Genomic DNA, 26,599 nt, shown 5'->3' on the forward strand with positions numbered 1-26,599 from the left:
GTGCATTTTTACCCCTCTCTGCTATCTGAGCTTCACTTCCAATTCATGTCCTGACCAAGAAGGCACGTAACAATTGACTCCATAAATAACTTAAACAGAAATTGTCGGAAAACCTCAGCAGGTCTGGCAGCATCAGTGAAGAGAAATCAGAGTTAATATTTTGGGTCAGAACCGGACCCGAACTTTAACCTTGATTTCACAGATGCTGAGGTAACAAAGTGTAGAGCTGGATGAATTCAGCAGGCCAAGCAGCATCTTAGGAGCACAAAAGCTGATGTTTTGGGCCTAGACCCTGCTAGGCCCGAAATGTCAGCTTTTGTGCTCCTAAGATGCTGCTTGGCCTGCTGTGTTCATCCAGCTCTACACTTTGTTATCTCAGATTCTCTAGCATCTGCAGTTCCTATTATCTCTTTCACAGATGCTGCTGACCTTTTCCAGCAATTTCTATTTTTGTCTCTAATTTACAGCATCCACAGATTTTTTGTTTTTTATTTAGAATTTGACTCCATAGATAAAGCAAGTATTCTCATCACCAGGCTGAAATCTGCTGCGCCATGCTGTCTTCTTCCTCCAGCAACACTCCCTTGAAAATCTAAAAAACTTCTCCAAGAATAGACCACAAACTCTGCACCTCACCTGCAGATTGGGTGATTATTCCTTTGATTGATGCTAAAGAGGAGTTCCTCTTGTGTATGTAGCTTGGAGTGATTTGGAGAGGGCACTAGTTGGACTGGTATTTAGGCCGATAGATGTCATAATCCACTTAATCTGCAAGTTTCTGGTGTATATGTGTTACACTCACACAGTCAGTCAGGGATTGCTGCCTGGGCTGTCCCAAAGGTAACTGGAAGTTTTCAGCAGATTCTGTAGCATGACAGTGCCAGCACAATATGGCCAAATGCGCAATGCCTTTGCATTATGGATACAAATACAAAGTTAAGGCTTGGCCATCTCAATCGAGTGCTCTTTTGAGTTGATGTGGCAACTTTAAAACATAAAATGATCACAGCCCTAGATCATCATTATGGAGGGGAAATCCTAATATAGCGGCTGTGGCTGTGGCTATATTGTTATTGAGGGAGGATAAACTTTCATTCTGGCTCCATTAGCATTGACTAACACCCCTCCATGTCCTGTCTCCTGCCAAAAGATTACTTCCCTTCCTTGGCTTTAGCCCTTGCTGGGGTTTGGTGGACTGAAAGGAAAATTCTTGTGGAATAGGCCCTATCGACACTTGAAGTATAATTTGACACCCACTGTTTGCAGTTGGGCTTTCCCCCCAAAACCAGTATATTTAAAAGTAGAAAGGAGGTGGGAACATGCAGATAAACTGACGCGGCAGGCGACAGCGAGAAGCAGGGGGCCTGATTGCCTCCTGTCACACCTCTGAAATTTAAAGCCAACATTTCTGGACAATGACCTTTCATGATAACTGCTGACAATGCCAACACTTCTTTTATTTATCTCAGATTTCCAGCATTCACATCATTTTTGCTTCTGCTAACTTGTTTTACTCTCTCTTTTTGTACCTGATTTGACATTGACTCTAGTTCAGACTTGCTTCTCAGTGTTTATATGGATTTTTTCATAATTTTAATCTAATTTAAGGTCATTCAGGTCCCAGATGCCTCATTTCCTACTCCAACGTTACCAACTTACATTTTTTACAACCCATCATGCAAAATAATTAGAAAGCTAAACACACAGGGGCAGGTTTGATAACCAGGAAAAACTGCTATAACATTATGGCTCATTACTTTAACAGTAGCTGGTGCTGAAATGTACCTGGTCTCCAGTGGAATGTTGCTGTTCAGCACCCAGCTGTTATGTAGTTGTGTTGAATCTTGCTGGGCACTGGCAGGAGGATCCGTGGAAGAAGGACTGGGCTGGCTCCGTGCTGTCATTGCATTTCTCTGCAGAGAGTCCAAGGATTGAGTTTGCTGGCTTCTACAAGTGCAACCATGAGGTGGTGGGGGTGGAGGTGGCAAGGGTCTGAACGTGAACTTGCTTTGAGCACCGGCTGGCAATTCTGGAAGAAAGGCAAGGATCAAATTATTGAGAACAACTGAGAAATCTCCATGTGTACAATTACTTCCTTACATGTTGAAATGTCGACAAGTAGTGCAACAAAGTAGTCAGCCTGACAACTCATTCACAACCATCAATTAAGAGCAATGAGGTTGTTGACTTGCTCACCGAGCTTGCTTGTTCTTGTTCAGACGTTTCGTCACCTTCATCAGAGGCCTCACTGATGATGTTACCCAGCATGGTGGCAAAACGTCTGAACGAGAACAAGCCAGCTTGGTGAGCAAGTCAACAACCTCACCCCATGACCCGAGCTACAAATATTTGCTAAAACTGTATAAGTTCAATGTTTAGTTTTTGAAGAAACCATGCACAGAACGTTGGTTCGATGTTGGTGTTAGGCAGCGGCAAAGCTGCACAGCAGGATTGGTGAATCTGCTTTAAGGCATGGCAAGGAAATTTGACCTCTGCCCAAAGCGAGTGCACGCATTGTACAATAACCACTTTGCATGCCAGGGACATTTTGATACTGGTAATCTGCACCTGTCAAACAGACAGTTTATTGCAGTTCACTGGCCAGGCCTGCTCCCACAGCATTTAAAATATCACCAGGCCTCATTTGCAATGACTTCCTGCTATACAATAAATTATACAGTTTAATACAGTTGGCTTATTTGATGAACATAACACTTGTTTCAAGTGGGTGATTTGAATTAAGAAAGATTATTTGAGACACTGTTGTTGCTTGTGCACTTCCAGTACCAATCTGGCACAATGGAAAATTTGAGGCATCACAATGTTTTTACATCAGGAACTTGGCAGTTCTGAATTAAATTTTGTCTATGATTTTCTTGAACATCATAAGAATGACACTGAGTTTAAACTCTACTTTCATCTCGGTAAAATAATCTGCTGACACTCACTGTCAGTCACCTTGGATGAAGTATCACAAGTACTGTGTTCTTTGTAGACTGTGGGGGGAATTTTAACCTGACACAGCTTGGAGCCAATGGATGAGTAAGTCAGATGAGGTATACACTAGTTTGCCAATTTTCAAGCACATATTTAATGCCTGGTGATATTAGTTATAACTTGCAATTAGGATAAGAATATATCTTGATTAACCCCATGATAATATGTCTTGAGGTTGCACACTGGGAACGCAGCATTCCTGAATTTGACTTGTAACCAAACAATCGAAGTTCTATGGTATACACTCATCTGCCCCACAAATAGAAAATTGTGTCCCTTTGCTCTGAAGCAGAGCACAGGAGTTTTTTTACTCTCCATCTTACTATTAAAGGCAGTTTTGATGATGCTGTTACATGTTATTCAGTAGTACTGATATGTCTTACTTTGATTCATCCAAGTTTCACAAATAAAAATATTAAAAACAAGTCAAATTGAGCAAATGCATCCTTATTTATCAAATAAAACTTTTAAGGTGAATTGAAACTTTCATGATCATAAGCACACAGAATTAACTACAACTTCATGTGAGGCTTGTAAAAAAAACTTAAAACTAATGAGCATAATGAGTTCTGAAAAGCAATTCTGTTGTAGTAACTGTTGTTACTGTTTGCTGAAACATGCGAAGCAATGACAGTTTTAGAATTTTGCTTCTTCAATTATCCAAACTTCTGTGCATTTAGCAAAAAGTGTGCAAATCCATGCATTACTGTTGGATTTCACATTTAGCACGTAGATCGAAAATTCCTATTCTAATATAACTTCCAGTTTTAAGGCTTTTAATCGTAATTGTAGCATCAAAATTAATTTGCAGAACAAAAACTTCAGCTTTCTGCAAACAGTTCTGTGAAGTATATTTGAAACTTTGCAATTAATTCTCAAGGTAGTTTATTAGTAGAAAGCCAGCGTTAATTAGTTAGAAGTGAGCAAGGAAAACAACCTCCCCCTCCCAAGAAATCAGTATAACGAAAAGTGTGAAGTTAATGGGCTATTAGATTTCCCTGAAGATACTCCAAAACACTGTTTGGTATGACAGAACATGTCTAGATATATCAACCATTAAAAGGGGCCTTCAAGGAATAAATAAACTTATAAATTAGTTATGACTAGATACATGGTTAATTAAAACTAGAAGAAAGGTGATGCCAAAAGCATATGCAACATTAAAATGCATCGATGTAACACAAGTCATCAGCATTTTGTGAGCTGCACTTTTGACAAGCAAGGTCTTGGAGATGATGCAGAAGAGATTTACCTGAATAGAAGTAGGCACAAGGGACGTGGATTTATGTGGAGTGATAGGAAAGGCAGAAATTATTCTCCTTTGAGCACAGAAGGTTAGTGGGAGATTAAATAGGGGTGTTCATTATTCTGAGAGATTTGAGAGCAGTAAGTAAGAAAGGAGTGGTTTCCACCAGTGAATGGGGTGTGGTACATGGTGGATGCAGGTTTACCAAGCAGGGCAAAAGAACTGGAGTGGGAAATTATACTTTATTTACAACAACACAATGTGATGGATTAGAAAATACTTCCTGATAGGTTAGTAAAAGAATATTCAAGAGTAAAATACAAAGCGGAGTGAGGTATGCACTTGAAAATGTATGTAATTGCCAGTTTATATGAAAAAACGCAGAGGTTAATTGAGTAGCTTTTACAGAGTAACACGCCCCATACGTTCTGAACTTAAAACTTTTGTTTCTAAGTTTGAGACTGAACAAAAGCACCGCGAAAATGCCTTCATTATTTGCTTGAACCACACTGTACAGTCTCAAGAGGAAACTAAAGGAACATTCTAGACTGATGTTGAATCAATGTCCCTTCCCGTATCTAATCTGAAAGAGACTTAATGCATTGAATAGGTTATTCAAACATAAAGACACTGACTGTCCTAATCTCACAAGGTGTTCACCAGCAATATCTACTCTGTTATCAAGATAAATACCACCTATATGAAAAAGGACTTCAAATTTGTATGAGGTCACATGATGATGTGATTGACTATGTTATCAGTTGCTTCTCGTAGCAATATCTTGTAAGTAGGAGATCCCAACAAGAAATCTGTAACTTGTTCCAACTTCTATTTCACCTGAGAAACAACCCCATTAAAATTAAACTATAGGAAACGTCACAGCCTTCTGAGAACTCTTCAACACACAAGACTCAATCAAATTTTCAAGTATTGAATTAAGCTAAAAATAACAAATGGCCACGTCACAGATTACAATAATTATAAGGTACTTTCATCTGTGATTGATGTTTCTATTCGTGGGAGCATGTGTGATGCAAGTGAGTGAGTGAGTGAAACATTGGCAAATTTTCCTATTTGCAGTTAAATTGTAGAGTGAAGTGAGATTCATGGCACTTAGTCCACAATGGACTGAAGTGGCTTTTCTCATGCAATCAGCTGCTCTTTACAGATGCAGCTGGGCTCTTGGGTATCTCCCTTGGGTAATTATGCATCCAGAATGGTGGAAGTGCTGGAATCTGCTTGCATTTATGCCGCTGGCACTGTATTTCAAATCTAGCTGCAGACCAGTTTAGAGCTGCAAGCCAGGAACTTGCCTTCAACACTGTCCATCTTGACAATTATCACCAAGACCTGTCCCAGCGGAAAGGAAAGCTCACTCCTGCTTTGTTGATAGAGACCTGGAGGTACTAGTAGAAGTAGTAGTGTAGAGGAAGGCAGACTCTTCTCCTGCAGGCTGTTGTGGGAGATTATAACCATCGGACCACGCCAATCTACTCAATTTTACAGCCTAAGTGGATTCAGTGTAGTGTTTTGAATAAAGTAGTATGCCAAGCATACAGGAAAAAGATCAATGATGATCCATGCTCCACCCCAGTGAACTCTGCCACTGCACACAACTCACCTCAAAACCCAGGAATACAACTCTCAGCAGTAACACACCTCTTTCATCATGAAACGTACTGATCATGTGCATGAAACAGAACACATATTTCTGCCTGTGACAAGGAATGTGATAAAGACATGTAAAGCTTAATGCCGTCCTTCTGTGGCGTAAAATTCTATGATTTTAGTTTTAATCCTATTATCAGCTTTTTTGCATTTAGTTATGCAAATTCTTTTTATTAGAAACTTAATGCAAAACCAACATTCTCATCCAATGTCCAAGTGTTGTTTATGAGTTCCCAGGGAAGGCGTTGGAAATAGGAACGGGTTCACATTTATCACTCTTGCACAGTCTATTCCTGAGTTCAATGAGCTGTTGTGAAAAATGCAAACAATTTGTTTCAGGAAGATAAAACAAATCACCATCCTCTGTTGGATAGATCTAAAAATCGATATGAAGTTTCAAGTTGCAACATTATCAACAACGATTACAACGCCTGATAATTTGCTACTTTCCTTCATTTTTCATCATTCATAGGATGTGGATGTCATTGGGAAAGGCACTATGCCCATCGCAAGTTTTTCTTGAGAGGATAAATATGAATCACTTCCTTGGAGAGAAGTGAATGGCTTTTAAAGCCATTAAAAAGGACTGATAAGACTCAGTTATGTTTTCCAGGTGGATTTCCTTCCCTAAGGTCATGAGTGAACCAGAAAAGGTTTTGCAGTAATTTAGTAGTTTACTGATCATGATCACTGACACATTCTTTTTTCCTTTAAGCCTCATTGAATGGAACTCGAAGTCACAGTCTGTCAAGGTGGAATTTGAACTCTTATCTCTAGATTGTTAGTCTCAGGCTCTGGAATCTGAATCCAATAGTATAAGCACCATGCTTTACCATTAATTTCTTCCGTCTCCACTTGGACCCCATCATAACCATGCCAACATTCCCAGACAAGCAGACAATTTCTCCACAGATATTGTCAATAACATTCCCAGACAGCCAGTGGAATATAACAATGGGAAATACTTGGAATAGTCTCTCGAGGTGGGTAAGTCAAAATAGGCACAATCCATAAGGTACCCCATGGTTCAAATACCAATTGAAATTGCGAATTAAACTGGCATGTCAGACATTGCCGAATCACATTGTAATTTAAAAACAATCTTTTCAATAATTCAAAGATTTCACTGACTGAAATATGGAAGAATAAACAGCAAAAACGAAAAATAGTCTTATTGTGTTCACTCTCCATTTGTCTATCATCATGTAATTATACAGTGGTAGCTTTTTGTAGAAGAAATTATTACTTGGTATTTCTCATTATAAGATGCAGTGCTGTAAAACAATTCAAAATTTTGATTTGTAGAATAACTCCACCATTAATATATCTTAATAACTTGGAGATTTTATGTTACATATTAATGTGAATGCATAAAACTACATTAAACAGTGTAGAAAAATATATTAAAAAAAACAAGAAATTATTTCAGTTTAATGACTGCCTCAATCATTCCATCTGTTAAACTTCTATCCAGGTGCTTCTTGTGCTATTGTCTACATACTTCACAACCTAATTCCTTAATTTTGAATAAATCCATATGTTCGTAGCCTTTGCTCTCTTAGTTCATATCACCAAGATGCCACTAGTTTTTCCGATAAACTATCCTAACACGTCAGTGATCTTTTGTTAGTTTTAGAAAAAGAAAATGAAGACAATAGGCTTGATTTCTGCTCATTTTGCACTGCTTGGACAGTAATAATTGGATCAAATCAATGAAATTAAGCTAAGGACTGATTTTACAAAGGGTGGGCAATCTACTTTCCCAGTTTATTAGTCAAGGTGGAAATTTGGCCAATATGTGGACTATCCACTGGTCTAGTAAGCCTAGGCTAATATTCGAGGGACATGGATTTGAATTCCTTGATGGCAGATGGTGAAATTTGAATTTATTAAAAGCTAGTTTAATGGTGAACAGATAATCATTAATGGCAATACCCACGGAGATATTCTCTGGTTGTCTGGGAATGTTGGCATTGTCCTTTAGGGAAGGAAATCTACCATCCTTACCAGATCTGACTTACATTTGACTCCAAATCCATAGCAATGCAGCTGCCTCATAAGTACTCTCCAAAATGGCCAAAGAAGCCACTCATTCCAGGATAACTAGGGATGGGCAATGAATGTTGACCCAACCAGTGACACCCATAGCTCATCAACGATTACAAAAATCAGTTGGATGAGACATAAGTTGAGGCCTCACCCATTCTTTCAGGTGAATGCACAAGATGCCAATCTTCTCTGCAGAGAAGAGCAGAAGAGGTTTCCAGCTGTCCTGGAAAACACTTAAATCTCAACCAACTCCGAAAAGCAGATAATCTGATCATTATTACAATGCTGTTTGTGGAAGTACACCATGCACAAATTAGCTGCCATGATTTTATCAATGATTATGCTTCAGGCAGCAAAGAAGGTAAATGGCATGGTGGCCTTCATTGCAAGAGGTTTTGAGTACAGGAGCAGGAATGTGTTGTTGCAGTTATACAGAGCCTTGGTGAGACCACACCTGAAATATTGTATGCTATTTTTGTCCCCTTTTCTGAAGGAGGATGCTCTTGCTTTTGAGAGAGTCCAGCGAAGGTTGACCAGGCTGATTCTGGGGATAGCAGGATTGATGTATGAGGAGAGATTGACTAGGCTGGGATTATTTCCAGTGCATTTCAGACAAATGAAGGAGGGGGATCTCAAAGAAACTTATAAAATTCTAACAGGACTGGACTGGATAAATGTGGGGAGGATATTCCTGATGCTGAGCGTGTCCAGAACGAGGGGTCACAGTCTGAGGATTTGGGTTAAAATCTGGAGGATGGAGATGATGAGACATTTCTTCACTCAGAGTGGTGGGCCTGTGGAATTCATTATGACAGGAAGTAGCTGATGCCAAAACATTGAATATATTCAAGAGTAGTCTAGAGAGAGCACTTGGAGTGAATGGGATCAAAAATTTTGAGGAGAAGGCAGGATTAGACTATTGATTTGGATGATCAGCCATGATCATGATGAATGGCAGAGCAGGGCCAAATGGTCTTGTCCTGCTCCTATCTTCTATGTTTCTATGTAGAAGTGCTTAATTACAACACAAAGAAGGTGGCAGAGCAGAACACTAAAGCCAGAGCTTGTCTGTTATGCCCATTCTTTTTCTTTTTTCTCCCGCTTTTCCTCTCATCTGTGCTTTTCTTCTTCTCTTCTGTCTTCTTGGAAACTCCGTGTCAGACATGCAGCTCCAGCCACTGACTCCTGGCCTTCCAAGTGGGATCAGCAGCCTGGAGGTGGGAAAGGCAGTAAGGAGTAGCCTGGAGCAGAGCAGGACAGCAGTCCAGTGTGGAGCAGGGGCAGTGGTCCAGGGTGGAGGGTGCCAGCAGCCCAGTCTGGAGGGTGCCAGCAGCCCGGTGTAGAGCAGGGGCTGTGACCCAGGGTGGGGGCTGGCAGCAGCCCAGTGCGGTGGGTGGCAGTGGCCCAGTGTGGAACAGGAGCAGCGGGCAGTGTGGAGGGTGGTGGTGGCCCTGTGTGGCAGGTGGCTGCGGCCCAGTGTTGGAGGGTGGCAGCGTCCAGTGTGGAACGCGGACAGCGACTCATAGGAGCAGCGGCCCAGTGCAGAGGATGGCAGTGGCCCAGTGCAGAGGATGGCAGCGGCCCAGTGTTGGAGGCTGGCAGCAGCCCGGTGTGGAGCAGGGGCAGTGGCCCAGTGTGGAGTATGGCCACGGCCCAGTGCGGAGGGTGGCAGCGGCCCAGTGCAGAGGGTGGCAGCGGCCCAGTGTGAAGCAGGGGCTGTGGTCCAGTGCAGAGGGCGCCAGCAGTCCAGTGTGGAGTGTGGCAGCAGCCCTGTTCGGAGGTTGGCAGTGGCCCAGTGTGGAGGGTAGTAGCGGCCTAGAGTGGAGCAAGAGCAGCAGCCCAATGCGGAGGATGCCAGCAGCCCAGTGTGGAGGGTGCCAGCAGCCCAGTGCGGAGGATGCCAGCAGCCCAGTGTGAAGGGTGGCAGCAGTGGGAGCAGACTTACAAACTTTTTACTGTACTCATTTGAGAATATGTGACAATAAAGCTAATCCTAATCTATTATATTCTATCAGCTACAAAGTACTTGGGATGTTCTGAGTTTATGAAAGACATTACACAAATATTAGTTCTCTTTTTTTGACATATGAGAGCGCTTCCATTAGATACTGCTTTTTTTCAGCTTCCTCTAACACCAGAACTTGAAGTATTAAGATTGTGGAGTATTCTGTTGGGACTATAGTATAGGTGTGGATATTCTGATGCTATTTAAAAAGCATTAACAAAAAATTGATAGCATGCAACTTTTCCATTTGGCAAGCTCACCCCAGACCTGGCAGTGCACAATGGTTTCCATTAGAGATGTTGAAATTTTGAAGAAGAAAAGTGTCATCTGACACAGCAAAAATCGGTCTTTGTCTGATGATTTGCAATGTAGTCCTCAGTGTGGTTGGAACGGGTGTTGAAATTCACACACGCATGCATGCATCAAGCCAGAGAATAAACAGCACAATGAGTAAGTGCAAAAATGAAACATTGTTGGTCCATTAATTTTTGCAACCTGCAGTGTAACAACATCTTCAGAATATGCTGTTAACCTATTCATAACAATTCTAATTGCTATGTACTTCCACTTCAAAATATGATAGGTTATACTTTGTGGAGTGTAACTCAAATTGTCAGAAACTTCTGATCCTGGAACTTCTGTTGGCATATGACCACTTTACATATTGAGAAGTTTGGAAAGTATGGATGTACAAAGGGACCTAAATTTCCTATCATAAGTCAATGAGGTTTAACATGTAGGTGCAGCAAGCTCATAGAATGTTAACCTTTATTGCAAAGGGATTCAAATACAGGAATGGTGAAGTCTTTTGCTTCAATTGTATAAGAGCCTAGTCAGACCATACCTGGAATGCTGCATGCAGTTTCAGTGCAGGAAAAATATCATTGTTATAGAGGGGTTACCAGGCATTTCCCCCGAGATAACAGGTCTGTCACATGAAGAGAGATTGGACAAACTGGCCTGTATTCTTAACAGTTTCAATAACCAGAGGTGATCTCATTGAACCCTACAAAGTACTTAAAGATGTAGATAGGATAGATGCTGGTAAGATGTTTCCCCAGTTGGGAACTCTACATTCAGGCAGCAAAGTTTAAATAAAAGGGGGATGTCAGCAAAGAACAACGAACAATACTGTGCAGTAGCAAGCACTTAGGCCCTCCAAGCCTGCATTGACCCATTTTGCCCTTCCATACTAAAACTGTCTTCACTTACAGGATCTGTATCCCTCTGATCCCTTCCTAAGCATGTATTTATCCAGGTGCTTCTTGAATGCTGCTATCGTGTCTGCTTCCACTGCCTCCTCTAGCAGTGTGTTCCAGGGACTCACTGCCCTTTGTGTGAAAAACATGCATCACGCATCTCTTTTAAACATCTGCCCCCACACCTTGAACCCTAGTAATTGACCCCGCTACCTTGGGAAAAAGCCTCATACTTTCCACTCTATCCATGCAATTCACTATCTTATGAACTTCTATCAGGTCACCCCTCCAGTGAAACCCCTTCAGTGAAAACAAACCCAGTCTATCCAACCTTCCTTCATCACTAAAATCCCCCATACCAAGCAACATCCTGGTAAACCTTCCTGTACCCTCTCCAAAACATTTACATCCTTCTGCTAACAAAGTGTGAAGCTGGATGAACATAGCAGGCCAAGCAGCATCTCAAGAACACAAAAGCTGACGTTTCGGGCCTAGACCCTTCATCCTCCTCTCTGATGAAGGGTCTAGGCCCGAAACGTCAGCTTTTGCGCTCCTGAGATGCTGCTTGGCCTGCTGTGTTCATCCAGCTTCACACTTTGTTATCTTGAATTCTCTAGCATCTGCAGTTCCCATTATCACTGATACATCCTTCTGGTTGTTTGCTGACCAGAATTGTACGCAATATTCCAAGTGTGGCTTGTATAAAGTTCTATAAAGCCACAACATAGCTTTTCTATCCTTATACTCAATGCCCCTTCCAAAATTATCATAAGACTTTTTTATTATCTTATTTACCTGCCTTGCAACCTTCAGTGATCTGTGGACCTGCACATCAATACTCCTAAGGCTTCTGATATTTACTGTATAATTTCCACCTGTTCTTGACCTTCCAAAATGCATCACCTTACATTTGTCTGGATTAAACTCTATCTGCCATTTTTCTGCCCATGCCTCCAACTGATCTATCTTGCTCTATCCTCTGACAATCCTCCTCACTATCCGCAACTCCATCAATCTTTGTATCGTCCACAAACTTACTAATTAGACCATGTACATTTTCTTCCAAATAATTTATGTAGACCATAACAGCAGAGGTCCAGCACTGATCATTCCGAAAAGCCTCCTTCCACCGTTACCCTCTGTGTCCTGCAACTAAATCAGGTCTACATCCATCTTGCCAGCTCACCCCGTTACCATACAACTTCACCTCTTGTACCGGTTTGCCATGAGGGACCTTGTCAAAGCTTTATTGAACTCCATGAAGACAACATTAACCACTTTTCTTTCATCAATCTTCTTTGTCACCTCCTCAAAAAACTTGAACAAGTTAATCAGGCAAGAAGCCCTGAAAAAAACCATGCTATCTATTGATAATATGTCTATTTGCCTCTAAATGTGTGTAGGTCTTGTCCCTGAGAAATTTTTCCAGTAATTTTCCAATGACCCTCATGCAGCTCACAGACCTGTAATTTCCTGGATTATCCCTGCTCTCCTTCTTAAACAATGGGACACCATTGGCTATTGTCCACTCATCTCAGACTTTACCTATGGCCAAAGAAGGTACAAAGCCATTGGCCAATTTGCTGTCTTGCCTCCCTCAATATCTTGGTATAGATACCATCAGGACCTATGGACTTAATCAGAGGAGGTCTAGACTCAAAACATCAGCTTTTGTGCTCCTGAGATGCTGCTGGGCCTACTGTGTTCATCCAGCCTCACATTTTATTATCTTAAAAATTTGATACTTCATTCCCTGAGATCATCCTCCGCCAATTCCTTCTCTTTGGTGAATACTGGCACAAAGCATTCATTGAGGGCTTCACCTGCCTCTTCAGGCTCCACACCTTGAATGGGCCAACCCTTTTCCTGGCTACCTTCTTGCTTTTATATAGAAATATATTTTATATATATATATATATATATATATATATATATGTGCTATATATATATAAAGCCTTGGGATTCTTCTTATTCCTGTTTGCTAATGACTTTTCATGACCTCTTTTATCCCTCCTAATTCGATGCTTAAGTTCTTTCCTACTTTCCTTGTATATTTCAAGGACTTCATCAGTTTCCATTCCCCCTAGACCTTACATATGCTTCCGTTTACTTTCTGACCAAGGTCATTACATTCCTGGTCATCCAAAGTTCACGTAACAACTATCTAAGATTCACAGAAGTCTGAGATGAAGAGGAGGTGTTTTATTCAGAGGGCTGTGGACCTTCGGGATTCTCTACCATACTGGGCCATGGAAGCTTAGTCTATGAGTTTTTTTTCAGGTAAAGATTGATAGATTTCTGATATCGGTGGCATACAGGTTTATGAGGGGAGGATGTCTGAAAGACATTGAAGAGTTTGATCAGTTATGAATGCATTGAATGGTGGAGCAGGTTAGATGGGCTGAATGGCATTTCTCCTGGTCACATGTTATTGTAACATTTTTACAGAGGTGGTAATCCATTTGAAATAAACCTATTGAAGTCTTTGTTAAAGTACCAAATGGTCATGTGAAACAATCACAATGCCAATAGTAATTTCTAAACACAAGTGGTCTTTATTTTACTCAGCAGTTCTTTGTATGGATTCCTTCCATTTAAATTAGTATCCTGTGTTTAAACTCGCTCAATAAAGGGTCAAATGGATTCAAAGTGATTTATCATTATGTCCTAAGTTTTGGTTGCATGAGTAATGGGGAGAAAGTAAATTAACCTGAATCAGTTTCAGTTGGGAATTGATTGTATTGTTAAAACCAGTTGTGTAATAAGTGAAAACTATTGAGTTAAATTGTATCTTCAGTGGGTCTGTGGTAGGGGGTGTAGTAGGAGGTTGGCGTGCCAAAAGACCTTTGGGTCAAGTCAGGGCTATTGAAAGGAGTAAAGGGCTGGGTCAGGACTGACAAGCGGATGTCAGGTCTAATGGGGGAGTGAGGGTCCAAGGGAGTGTTTGGTCTACGAGAGGATGGGGGTGTGAGGAGGTTAGGTTTCAGGAGGAGTAGTGGTCAATGATTCACTGGGGAGGAGTAAGAAAGGTTAACAGGAAAAGTCAGTGATGAGTCAGTTTATTATGTACTCAGGAATTACAGTAGCTTTAATTCCTCTAGCTTTTCCTGGCAACTATTAAGCTAAATAAGTTAGAACCATCTGAAATCTCTTACTAACTGAGTTTTGTTCACTCAAAATGAGAAACATTTTCAGAGGAAATTATCTGTCTGAAGTTTCAATTTCCAGGGCAGTTCCTGGGGAGTCGTCTGCGCTAGGATTTGCCCAGACTCGACACACAACTTCTGCAACAATTATTTCCCATTAGGAGATTTTGGCTTCGGTCTTTTGGCTGAGATGTTAAATCGAGGCCCTTTGTTTTCATCAGGTGGATATAAAAATTTTATGGCTTTATTTGTAAAAGGCCAAAAGTGATGTGCTGTTCAATACTCAATGCTTCATGTCATGTCTGTTAACTAAATGTACAAAATGATCTATTGGAACATATTTACATGATCAAAATGATGACAAAACAAGGTAGATTGTTTCATTAAAGGCTCATTTTATTTTGAAAAAAAACTTGTTATATTGAAAATGAGAATTTCAACATTTATCAAAGTTGAGTGAAGCTCCTTTCACTCAGCCTCGATGAAGTATCAAATGCTTTAATGAGGCATTCACTTTTCATGATGGATAAAGGGTAAAGTTGCCATATTCCCAGACCACCACAGGTCTGCTCTCTTATAGGAGAGAGAGGTGACTGGTGATGGCAGAATCTGAGGATTGTCATGCATCAAGTGGGAGGCAAAGTGGAGAACCTTCATAGGGTTCTGGGCGAAACCAAACCCCCTCAAAATATGCTAAGAAGATAGTGTGGACCCTAACTTTTTCTTATTTTAAACATCAGTGCAAGGCATTGCTTTCCCGATGCAATTCAATTGGTCAAACTACTTAGCTTTAAGCAAATCACAATCTAATTTTACACTACAGTTAAAATATAGGCAAACTAGAAAGAAAAGAATTGGTTTAACTGTAACACTATTAAAATGTTTAACATAATAATAAATACGCATAAATTGCTATTAATGAACTTTTCCAATTTAGTAATATCCCATAAATATGCCCTAGGCAAAGGCAAATTCAGTAAAATAGATTCTCTCACATGTAGTTCTATCAGCAGGAATAGAACCCCTGCTTTTAGATGTAACAGAGAGAGAAGTAAAGGTTTCCACATCCAGCTTCAAAATCCCAGCAACTGCTGAAAGCTAAAGCTAAAATTCCTAGTTGTGTGGGAGCTTGATAAAACCCATTCAGGCCGCTTTGAATGTTCCAATTTAAAAAGAAAGCCAAGGCCTCTCAAGCTGTTCACTATATTAGCTTTGAGCAGACTGCTAGGCACCTCTGTCTCAACTTTCCATCATTAAAAAACCAGGACACAGCACACGTCTAAAGCCGTAGTCAGAACGGTAACTTCAGCCAGTACAGGAAATGAACCTGTGATGTTGACGCCAGTCTGCATCAAAAACAACAACTCAACATATCTTTTTTTTACAACAACAAAGTATGTTTGAGGCACAGTCCCAGTTAAAATATGACGTAGAAAACATTGAAAATATGGCAGCTAATTTATGCAGAGCAAGCTCCCACACACATTAATGTGATAATGATCAGGTAATCTGTAGTGTAAGAAATAAATATTGACCTGACGAATAACTTCAATGCCGGGCTTTAAAATAGTACAACAGTGATTTGTTCACCTTCAGAGGGCGAAGAGGGACTTGGTTTCACAGCTCATCCAAAATGGCTAACGTTTAAGAAGGGAGGGAGGCAAAAGACAGGAAACTGTAGACTGGCTAGTGGTTGTTGGTCAGTTTTTAGAGTCTATTATTAAGGATGAGATTGCAGAGTACCTGGAAATGCGTGGTAAGGGCTGAATCAGCACGGCGTCATCAAGGGGAGGTCATGTCTGACAAATCTGTTAGAATTCTTTGAGGAAATAATGAGCAAGTTAGACAAAAGAGAGCCTGTGGACATAATCTGTTTGGATTTCCAGAATGTATTTGACATGGTGCCATACATGAAGATGCTAAGTAAGATAAGACCTCATGATGTTCAGGGAAAAGTACTGCCATGGATTGGGGATTGGCTGACTAGCAAAAGGCAGACAGTAGAGATAAGGGGGTCTTCTTCAGAATGGTCAGCTGGAGACTACTAGGGTTTAGCAGGGGTCAGTGTTGGAACCACAACTATTCAAATTATACATTAATGATCTGAACTAACTAACTGAGGGCACTGTTGCTAGGTTTGCAAATAACACAAAGATAGGTGGGGAGTTAGGTGGTTTTGAGGAAGTGCAGCTGCAGAAGGACTTGGGTATGCCAGATGAATGGGCAAAGTAGTGGCAGATGGAATACAATGCGGGAAAGTGCGAGGTTATGCACTTTGTTGGGAAGATTAGAGGTGTAGATCATTTTATAAACTATGAAAGCCTTTGGAAAATCAGAAGATTTGGATATATGGGCCTTGGAAATCCTAGTTCAGGATTCTCGTAAGGTTAGTTTGGAGGTTCAGTTGGCAATTAGAGTGGAAAATCTATTGTTAGCATTCATTTCAAGAGGGCCAGAATACCAGAGCAAGGATGCACTCCAGAGGCTGAAAGGGCTCTGGTTAGATTACATTTGGAATATTTAGCACTGTTTTGGGGCCCCATGTCAATAGAAAGATCTGCTGCCATGTTTGGGGGTAGGGGAGGGTTCAAAGGAGGTCCAGAAGAATGATCCTGGGGTTGAAGAACCTGCCATATGAGGAGGGACTAAGGATTCTGGGTTTATACTCAATGGTGTTTAAAAGAATGAGGGAAGAACTGATTGAAACTTACAGAATGTAGAGAGGCCAGGACAGTGTGGACGTGGAGAAAGTGTTTCCACTAGTCGGAGATGCTAGGACTGAGAAGCACAGCTTCAGGGTCAAAAGATGGTTTTTTGGAACTGAGATGAGGAGGAATTTCTTTCGCCAGAGGGTGGTCAAAACTGTGGAATGCATTGCTGTAGAGGGCTGCGGAGTCCAAGTGATTAGGTGTACATTTAAGACAGAGATAGATAGGTTCTTGATCAATTAGGGGATCAAGGGTTACAGGGAGACAGCAGGAGAACGGGTTGAGAAAATACTAGCCATGATCTAATGGTAGAACAGGCTCAATAGGCTGAATGACCTAATTTTGCTCCTGTATTGATAAGAACCACCAGCAGTACTATACTGACATGTCAACAGCCTCAAAATTGAACATGTAATCTTCTAATTTTGAGTCAGTAGAGCTACCAATTGGGCCAAGGCTGATGTTTAAATTGCAAGGCATTATTTTGAAACATAAATTCACAAGTGTCTGAGCCCAGAACACAGGAACATATGCACCAGTGGCTGATGTAAACAATTGGCTCTTTGGGTCTTTTTGCTATTCAATATGGTCATATCTGATCCGACTATGGCCTCAATTTCACGTTCCAGCCTGGCTCCCATAGATTCCAACACTCTGAAATCACAATTCAGTCTGATATTACCTGACACAATGAAGTGCAAAAGAATGACCTAATAAGTGATATGTAAGAGAGTCATTGCAGTATCAGCAAGTCTAGAAAGAACTTGGGAAAGTGTGAAGTAAACTATGAAAATAAAAGTTGATTATTAACATGGATAAGCTCCTTGGATAAGCATATGGATAATCCTTGGATAAGAATATGGATAATGATGGGATAGTGTGGGGGGAGGGGCTTAGATTAGTTCACAGGTCGGCACAACATCGAGGGCCGAAGGGCCTGTTCTGCGCTGTATTGTTCTATTTTCTATGACCGACATAAATATGTTAAATAAAGAGACTTGTCAGTCCTGCAGGTGAGCAATGGATTTTCTTATTCAGCATTTCAATAGAAGCTTTTATGCAGGAAGAGAAAAAAAAATTGTTCCTTTGAGAACAGACCAAAATTTCTGCAAGCTGATTAAAGTACACTGAGATGACATTGTACCCAAGGAGCAGTTGAAAGCAAACAGCTGTTCAAGGGAATTTGCCTACTCAGCTTTCCAATGGCCACCATTGTTCATCAGGAATAGTTCAAGGTTCTTATGAGAATAGATTAGGATTTGGCAGATTGAGATGATCGTACATCTACGTTCTGCTCGCAAAAAACTCCTGAACTACCTGTTGCCGGCTACTTCAATGCACCACCTTGCTCCCTGGCCAACGTCTCTGTCTCCAGCTTGCCATAGTGTTCCAGTGAAGCCCAGCGCAAGCTGGAGGAACAACATCTCATTTTCCACTTGGGAACCCTATAGCCCTCTGGACTCAATATTGAGTTCAATAATTTTAGGGCTTAAACTCTCCATTGTCCCAGCACTCCACCGCACACACCAGGCGTTGTTACACATAGCCTCCCACTACACACCCCCTATTGTTAGTCACTAACAGTCCCCATGAACAACTATTCACCCTCCCAGCCTGATTGTTAACAACTCCTTTGTCTGTCCAACTGTCTTTCTCTCTCTTTGAGTTCTATTTTATCGTTTAATCACTACCCTACCCAGCTCCCTATTTTCTGCATAAAAACTGACATTTTCCCAGCCACCATCAGTTCTGAGGAAGGGTCACCAGACCTGAAATGTAAACTCTGTTTCTCCTCACAGATGCTGCCAGACCTGCTGAGCTTTTCCAGCAAGTTTATTTTCATTCCATCCCTGAGTTACCCAAGTTTCTGCAATGGCCACAACATCGTAGTTCCAAGTACTGACCTGTGGTCTAAGTTCATCTGCTTTATTTTTGATACTTCTAGCTTTGAAGTATGCACACCTCAAACCACCTCGGTGTCCGCAACTACGTTCCATCAACCGCATTTCTTTATAAACCACATCATTTCCTGTTGTGTTTGTTGGAAGGCCAAATGCCTCATCTTCTGAATTATAAATCCAGTTCCCCACCCCCTCCCTAACTAGTTTAAACCATCCTGTATAGCTCTAGCAAACCTCCCTCCCAGGATATTTGTGCCCTTCCAGTTCAGGTGCAACACGTCCTTACTGTACAGGTCCCACCTTCCCCAGAATGTGCTCCAATTATCCACATAATGGAAGCTGTCCCTCCTACAGCAGCCCTGTAGGCACGTGTTTAGCTGCACTCTCTCCCCATTTCTTACCTCATTATCACGTAGCACTGGTAGCAATCCAGACATAACTATTCTGTTTGTCCTGGACTTCAGCTTCCAACTTAACTCCCTGTACTTATTTTTCACATTCTCAGTCCCTTTTCTACCTATGTCATTGGTACCAACATGTACCATGACTGCTGGTTGCTCACCCTCCCCCTTAAGGATCTTATCATGTCATGATTTTTGACATCACTGGCTCTGGCAATTGGGAGGCAACATAACACCATTTCATCTCGTCTGTGCCTCTTACTATTGATTCCCCCACTACCATTGCTCTCCTATTCTCCCCCCTTCCCTTCTTTGCCAGGGTCAGGCTCAGTGCCAGAGACCTGTCTGCTGCAGCCTTCTCCTGGTAGGTCATCCCCCCACAACAGTATCCAAAACGGTATGCTGATTATTGAGGGGAACGGCCACAGTGGATCCCTGCACTGTCTGCCTGTTCCCTTTCCCCGTCCTGACTGTCACCCAGCTACCTTTATCCTGTACCTTGGGTGTGACCACCTCCCTATAACTCCCCTCTATCACTCCCTAAGCCTCCTGAATGATCTGGAGTTCATCCAGCTCTAGCTCCAGTCCCCTTACATAGTTTTTGAGGAGCTGGAGTTGGGTGCACATCTCGCAGGTGAAACCAGAGGTGGCACCAGCAGTCACCCTTGCCTCCCACATCCTGCAAGAGAAGCATGCAACTGCCCTAGCTTCCATTCCCTCTACTCCAGATTTCCAGAAGAAGAATTAAAATAAAAGCCCCACCTTCCTGAACCTCCACACAGTCTTTTTTGGTTAGAGGAGGAGGGCGGGTGGGAGACACTACACATGAAGTGTTTCGGGTTTAACCAATTTATTTGCTTCTTCCTGGCTCGCAAATCTGGAATTAAAAATTTAAGGGTGATCAAGAATCCATTGTCAATTGTCAGGAAAAGCCCATCTGGTTCCCAAATGTCCTTAAGGGAGGGAAACTTCCATCCTTACCTGTTCTGGCCTATATGTGACTCCAGGCCCACACCAAAGTAAATGACTCTGAAATGCTGTCTGGGCAATAAATGTTGCTAAGACATCAACATCCTCATTCAATTAATGAATAAAGGAGCTAGTGGGGTGCCACAAGGATTGGTGTTGGGTTCCTAGCTATTCACAATGTTTTTTAATTATTTGGTTAAGGTGAACTGTGACGAGGATGCAGAGATTCTTCAGCATGATCTCGACTGATTGGGTGAGTGGGCAAATCAATGGCAGATGCAGTATAATTTGGATAAATGTGAGGTTATTCACTTTGGAAGCAAAAACGAGAAGGCAGATTACTACCTGAATGGCTGTGAATTGGGAGAGGGGAGTGTGCAGTGGGACCTGGGTGTCCTTGTGAACTAGTCGCAGAAGGTAAGCATGCAGATGCAGCAGGGGGTAAAGAAGGCAAATGGTATGTTGGCCTTTATTGCGAGAGGTTTTGAGTACAGGAGCATGGATGTGTTGTTGCAGTTATACAGAGCCTTGGTGAGGTCACAGCTGGAATATTGTGCGCAGTTTTGGTCTCCTTTTCTGAGGAAGGATGCTCTTGCTTTTGAGGGAGTGCAATGAAGGTTACCAGGCTGATGCCGGGGAGAGCAGGACTGACATATGAGGAGAGATTGACTTGTTTGGGATTGTTTTGCTTTATTTCAGACAAATGGGTGGGTGGGGGTGGAATCTCAGAGCTACTTATAAAATTCTAACAGGGCTAGACAGGGAGATGCAGGGAGGATGTTCCAGATGGTGCGTGTATCCAGAACCATGATTCACAGTACGAGGATTTGGCGTCCACAACATAAGACAGAAGTGACAAGACATTTCTTCACCCGAAAAGTGGGGAGTCTGTGGAATTCATTACCACAGGAAGCAGCTGATGCCAAAACTTGGCTTATATTCAAGAGGCTACTTGATACAGCACTTGGAACGAATGGGATCGAAGGTTATGGGGAGAAAGCAGGATTAGGTTACTGAGTTGGATAATCAGGCAAGATTGTGAAGAATAGTGCAGCAGGCTCAAAGGGCTGAAAGGCCTCCTCCTGCTCTCATCTTCTATGTTTGTATGTTTCTAAGTATTTCTATTTGACATTCAATGTGATCACAGTCTGTACAGTTGCAACCAGGCCCGGACAACATTCAAGATAACAAAGTGTGAAGCTGGATGAACACAGCAGGCCAAGCAGCATCTCAGGAGCACAAAACCTGACGTTTCGGGCCTAGACCCTTCATCAGATTAAGGGTCTAGGCCCGAAACGTCAGCCTTTGTGCTGCTGAGATGCTGCTTGCCTGCTGTGTTCATCCAGCTTCACACTTTGATATCTTGGATTCTTCAGCATCTGCAGTTCCCATTATCTTTGTTCACAATTTTAACCACGGACAACATTCAGCTTGGACTAATCATTGGCAAGAAATACTTGCACCACATAAATGCCAAGAAAATATTATTTTCAACAATCTAACCTCATCACCCTGAAGTTCAACAGAACTAGCTTTGCTGAATCTCCTTCCATTCACCAATTCCAACAAGAGAGAATTGAACCATTACACTTGACATTCAGTGGTGTCACCATCACTGAATCCCCCACTATCAACTTTCTGAGAGTGACCATTGATCAGAAATCAACTGGCCTGGTCATATCAAACTGTGGCTTCAAAAGTAGGTCTGAGGCTTGGAATCATATAGCAAGTAAGTCAGCTTTTGACTCCCCAGAGCCTGCTCACCATCTACAAGGCACAAGTCAGGAGTGTGATTGAATATTTCCCACTTGTCTGGATGAGTTCAACTCAATAACATTCAAGAAGCTTGACATAATCCAGGACAAAACAGCCTGCTTGTTTGGCACCATATCTGTAAACACTCACCACCAATATTCAGAATCAGTAGCATGCATCATCTACAAGATGCGTTGCAGAAATCCACCAAAGCTTCTATGACAGCACCTTCCAAACACATGACCTCTAGCATCTAGAAGAACAAAGGCAGCAGTTATATGGAAACACCATTATCTGCAAGTTCCCTTCTAACCCACTCACGATCCGGGCTCCAAAACATATTGCTGGTCTTTCAGTGTTACAGGGTCAAAACTCTGGAACTTTTTCCCCGAATGGTATTGTTTGTGCACCTAAACCCCAAATGGACTGCAGCACTTCTAGAAGGTAGCTTACCACCGTCTTCCCAAGGACAACTAGTGATGGGTATTAAATTCTGGCCTAGCCATGAATACCTACATCCTGACAGCAAATAGAAAAAGAAACTTAAGTAGATCAACCACATAAGTAATATATGTACGAAATAAAGTCCAAAGCTTGGAAACTTCTAGCTAGTAACTCACTTCCTGATTTCCTAATCTCTGTTGAGTTTCTGCAAGGCAAAAGTCAGAATACTGATGGAATACTCCACATTTACTTGGACGTGTACAGCTCCAATAATGTTCAAAAAGCTGGACATCATTCAGGACAAATGAAACCACTTAAATAGAACTTCCTGCACTACACATTAATTCCTCTGCCATTGGCAGTGAGAACTATGCACATAGTTCATTGTAACAACTCACCAAAGATCCTCCAACTGTACTTTCCAGAAAGACAAAAGCAGGAGCAGCACGGGGACACCACCACATACAAGCTCCTTCCAAATCATACCCTATCTTCACCACATACATAAGTACTGGTCCTGCCAATGCAACCAACAGCCCTTCACCACATACATAAGTACTGGTCCTGCCAATAACACCAACAGCCCTTCACCACATACATAAGTACTGGTCCTGCCAATAACACCAACAGCCCTTCACCACATACATAAGTACTGGTCCTGCCAATAACACCAACAGCCCTTCACCACATACATAAGTACTGGTCCTGCCAATAACACCAACAGCCCTTCACCACATACATAAGTACTGGTCCTGCCAATAACACCAACAGCCCTTCACCACACACATAAGTACTGGTCCTGCCAATGCAACCAACAGCCCTTCACCACATACATAGGTACTGGTCCTGCCAATGCAACCAACAGCCCTTCACCACATACATAAGTACTGGTCCTGCCAATAACACCAACAGCCCTTCACCACATACATAAGTACTGGTCCTGCAAATGCAACCAACAGCCCTTCACCACATACATAAGTACTGGTCCTGCCAATGCAACCAACAGCCATTCACCACATACATAAGTACTGGTCCTGCCAATAACACCAACAGCCCTTCACCACATACATAAGTACTGGTCCTGCCAATAACACCAACAGCCCTTCACCACATACATAAGTACTGGTCCTGTCAATAACACCAACAGCCCTTCAATGAATAATAAAAATATCAGTGAATGAAAGTTCAGTCTGCCATTTCTTTTCTGGCTCCTGGGAAGAATTTTCCATCAAGTTTCACTTTCTCACCTTTTCCCTGCAAATTTTTATGGAATATGTTCATGGGACATGAGAATTGCTGGCAAAGCTCTTTAAGTACAAATGCAATTGTCTTTTGACAAGCACGATCAAATCTGCTTCACCAACCTTTATCAACTCGCACCAGATCATAATCATTTACTGCGTAAAACAAAGTTTTTGCAAATCACATTGAATCTGTGTCTTCAGCTTTTAGAGCCTTTTGCCAACTTCGCATGAATCATAAATTGCCAGAACAATCTGCCGTCTTCCAGAATACACTGTGTTCATTTCTTATAAGGCAAAATACTATATTATTGATAGGAATAAAAAAGCATATCCCCTTAAAATGCCCAGGTTGTTATAAACCTTGAGTATGGTAGATGGTAACTCAGGAATACAAGTAATAGAGTGGAGTAGATATCTCTGCTTCCGGATCTAACAAGAGCACGGATTATGCTCTAATTCCCAAGAAACCAGTCTTACTTATTCCCCCAATAGTATTTATTTTACAAGTGGCTTGTAACTAAATTCTTACCATTTCACATCCTAAAACACATGGAGATTTTACTGCCTTCCATTATGAAAACATTGCACTTGGAATACTGCGTCCAGTTCTGGGCGCCCTATTATAGGAAAGATGTGGATGCTTTGGAGAGGGTTCAGAGGAGGTTTACCAGGATGCTGCCTGGACTGGAGGGCTTATCTTATGAAGAGAGGTTGACTGAGCTCGGTCTCTTTTCATTGGAGAAAAGGAGGAGGAGAGGGGACCTAATTGAGGTATACAAGATAATGAGAGGCATAGATAGAGTTGATAGCCAGAGACTATTTCCCAGGGCAGAAATGGCTAGCACGAGGGGTCATAGTTTTAAGCTGGTTGGTGGAAAGTATAGAGTGGATGTCAGAGGCAGGTTCTTTACGCAGAGAGTTGTGAGAGCATGGAATGCGTTGCCAGCAGCAGTTGTGGAAGCAAGGTCATTGGGGTCATTTAAGAGACTGCTGGACATGTATATGGTCACAGAAATTTGAGGGTGCATACATGAGGATCAATGGTCGGCACAACATTGTGGGCTGAAGGGCCTGTTCTGTGCTGTACTGTTCTATGTTCTATGTTCTATGTTCTATTATTTAAAACATTGAACTACTGTGATAAGTCCGAGTTTGTATCTTTCAGCAAGAAAGGCACCAACACAAGGAAATGTAAGATTAAGTCCACAGATATAGGAGCGAAAGTTTAGAAAATAGCTCTATAGGAAAGTATAGCAATATTTCTGATTTGAAATTCAAGTTGTTTTTGGGCACCTTTCATCGTTATGGGCAATGTTCCTCATAGAGAATCATTATGTGGTGAACAGAATTCGTATGGTGTTCTGAGTTATGGAATGAAGGTGTCAGTTTGAACCGAAAGCCAGTCTTCGCTTCAATCTCTGGACATTTCAGTCCTGCATTGTTGTTCTGCTCCTTAAACTCTTCTAGCAAATTAAAGCTTATGGTTTTTAAATAATACCAATTAATACAAACAAACAAACACAGCAAAACAGATGCAGCTGGTTGGTGACTACCAGGTGAGATTGTCTGCACTTGAATTTTAAGTTTAGTAATTAAATAGAGGCATGGCACAGCAGGTCACATTTCTTGGTTCTATGATGACCACTTATGTACAAAGCTGAGGGTTTCATGCTTAGCATGTTCATTGGTAGGATCAGTTCATACTCCTCTGAGGGTATAGACAAACAGAGACAGAACGTGTGATTGATAAGCAGTCAAGGTCTATAGTAGGTAGTACAAGGCTTCCCTGAAATTATCTCACTCCTCAACTATTACTTCACTTTGAATTCAGGACAACATTTATAGTTGATCTGGAGACAGAGTAAGGTCCAGGACCCATGGGTGTCTCAGTCATGTGGTGGGGGGGAGCTGATGCGGGGTGGTGCAAAAAAATAGAACAGATATATGTTTCTGCAGTTCTACAATGAATTTAGCATATATGTTGCCTCCCTGGTATTAGGATCAACGTTGTCACAGGGTGACTGCAGATCACTCTAAAGAGAGATGGTGAACAATGGCGGTTCTGTGTCATAGATATAGAGGGAAGAGTTCCTGTTTGTAGTGATTAGCTCATTGGAAAAGGAGCTCACAAGCAGGAGCTCAAATATGCATGCATTAAAACTAAGGGTAGGAATAAGTTATTTGTCCTTATTAAGGGCAACTAGGTATAAACAATAAATGTTGGCTCAGCTAGCGAGTTCCTATGAATGAAATTTTAAAAATTGGCCTTTTGAGCCTGTTTTGCATTTTCATAAAAGGTGGCTGATCTGATTGTAGCCTCAGCTCCACTTTCTTGTCTAACCCCAAACCTTTGACTTTCTTGTTCATCACAAATCCATTTACACTTGCCTTCAAAATATTTATTGACCATCCCCCTAATTCCATCCCCTTCTCAGGAGAAGAATGAATCATAGAAGGAAGACACTCAGAAAAAGAAATTCTCCTTTTAAAAGGGAGATTCTTATTTTTAAACTTCATCCTCTCATTCTAGTCTCAGCAAAAGTGGAAAAATTGTTTTAATATTCAACGTGTCAACTACCTGCAGGATCTTGTATGTGCTTCACCTCACATTTCTCTAAACTCTATTGGACATATACCCAACCTGTTCAATGTAAAATTACACCTTCATCCAGAACAGTAGATTCTGGATTACGCCAATACCACGCTAATGAGTATAAGAAGAGGAGGGGAAGGCAAACTCACACATGGTCGGTGATATGGCACAGGAGGGAGAATGTCAGATCCCTAAGGCATCAGGATCGCTTCTGAATGGAATGGGACCTTTACAAGTTTGATGGATTGTATCTGAACGGAACTGATAGCAATAG

The 26,599-nt window shown here is 41.7% G+C and overlaps 1 protein-coding gene across 13 annotated transcripts in view; it reads right to left on the reverse strand.

The window, feature by feature from the left end:
- The window catches only part of tenm1 (teneurin transmembrane protein 1), a 2,164,854-nt gene that overhangs the window by 277,013 nt on the left and 1,861,242 nt on the right, over positions 1-26,599 (reverse strand). For all 13 annotated transcript variants that reach the window (XM_048544387.1, XM_059651404.1, XM_059651405.1 and 10 more), the window contains one exon: positions 1,786-2,029. In XM_048544387.1, coding sequence (XP_048400344.1) covers positions 1,786-2,029 — 244 coding nt within the window. The remainder of the gene's footprint in view (positions 1-1,785; positions 2,030-26,599) is intronic.

This window comes from Stegostoma tigrinum, chromosome 15, assembly GCF_030684315.1.
Source record: "Stegostoma tigrinum isolate sSteTig4 chromosome 15, sSteTig4.hap1, whole genome shotgun sequence".
Classification (NCBI taxonomy): Eukaryota; Metazoa; Chordata; class Chondrichthyes; order Orectolobiformes; family Stegostomatidae; genus Stegostoma; species Stegostoma tigrinum.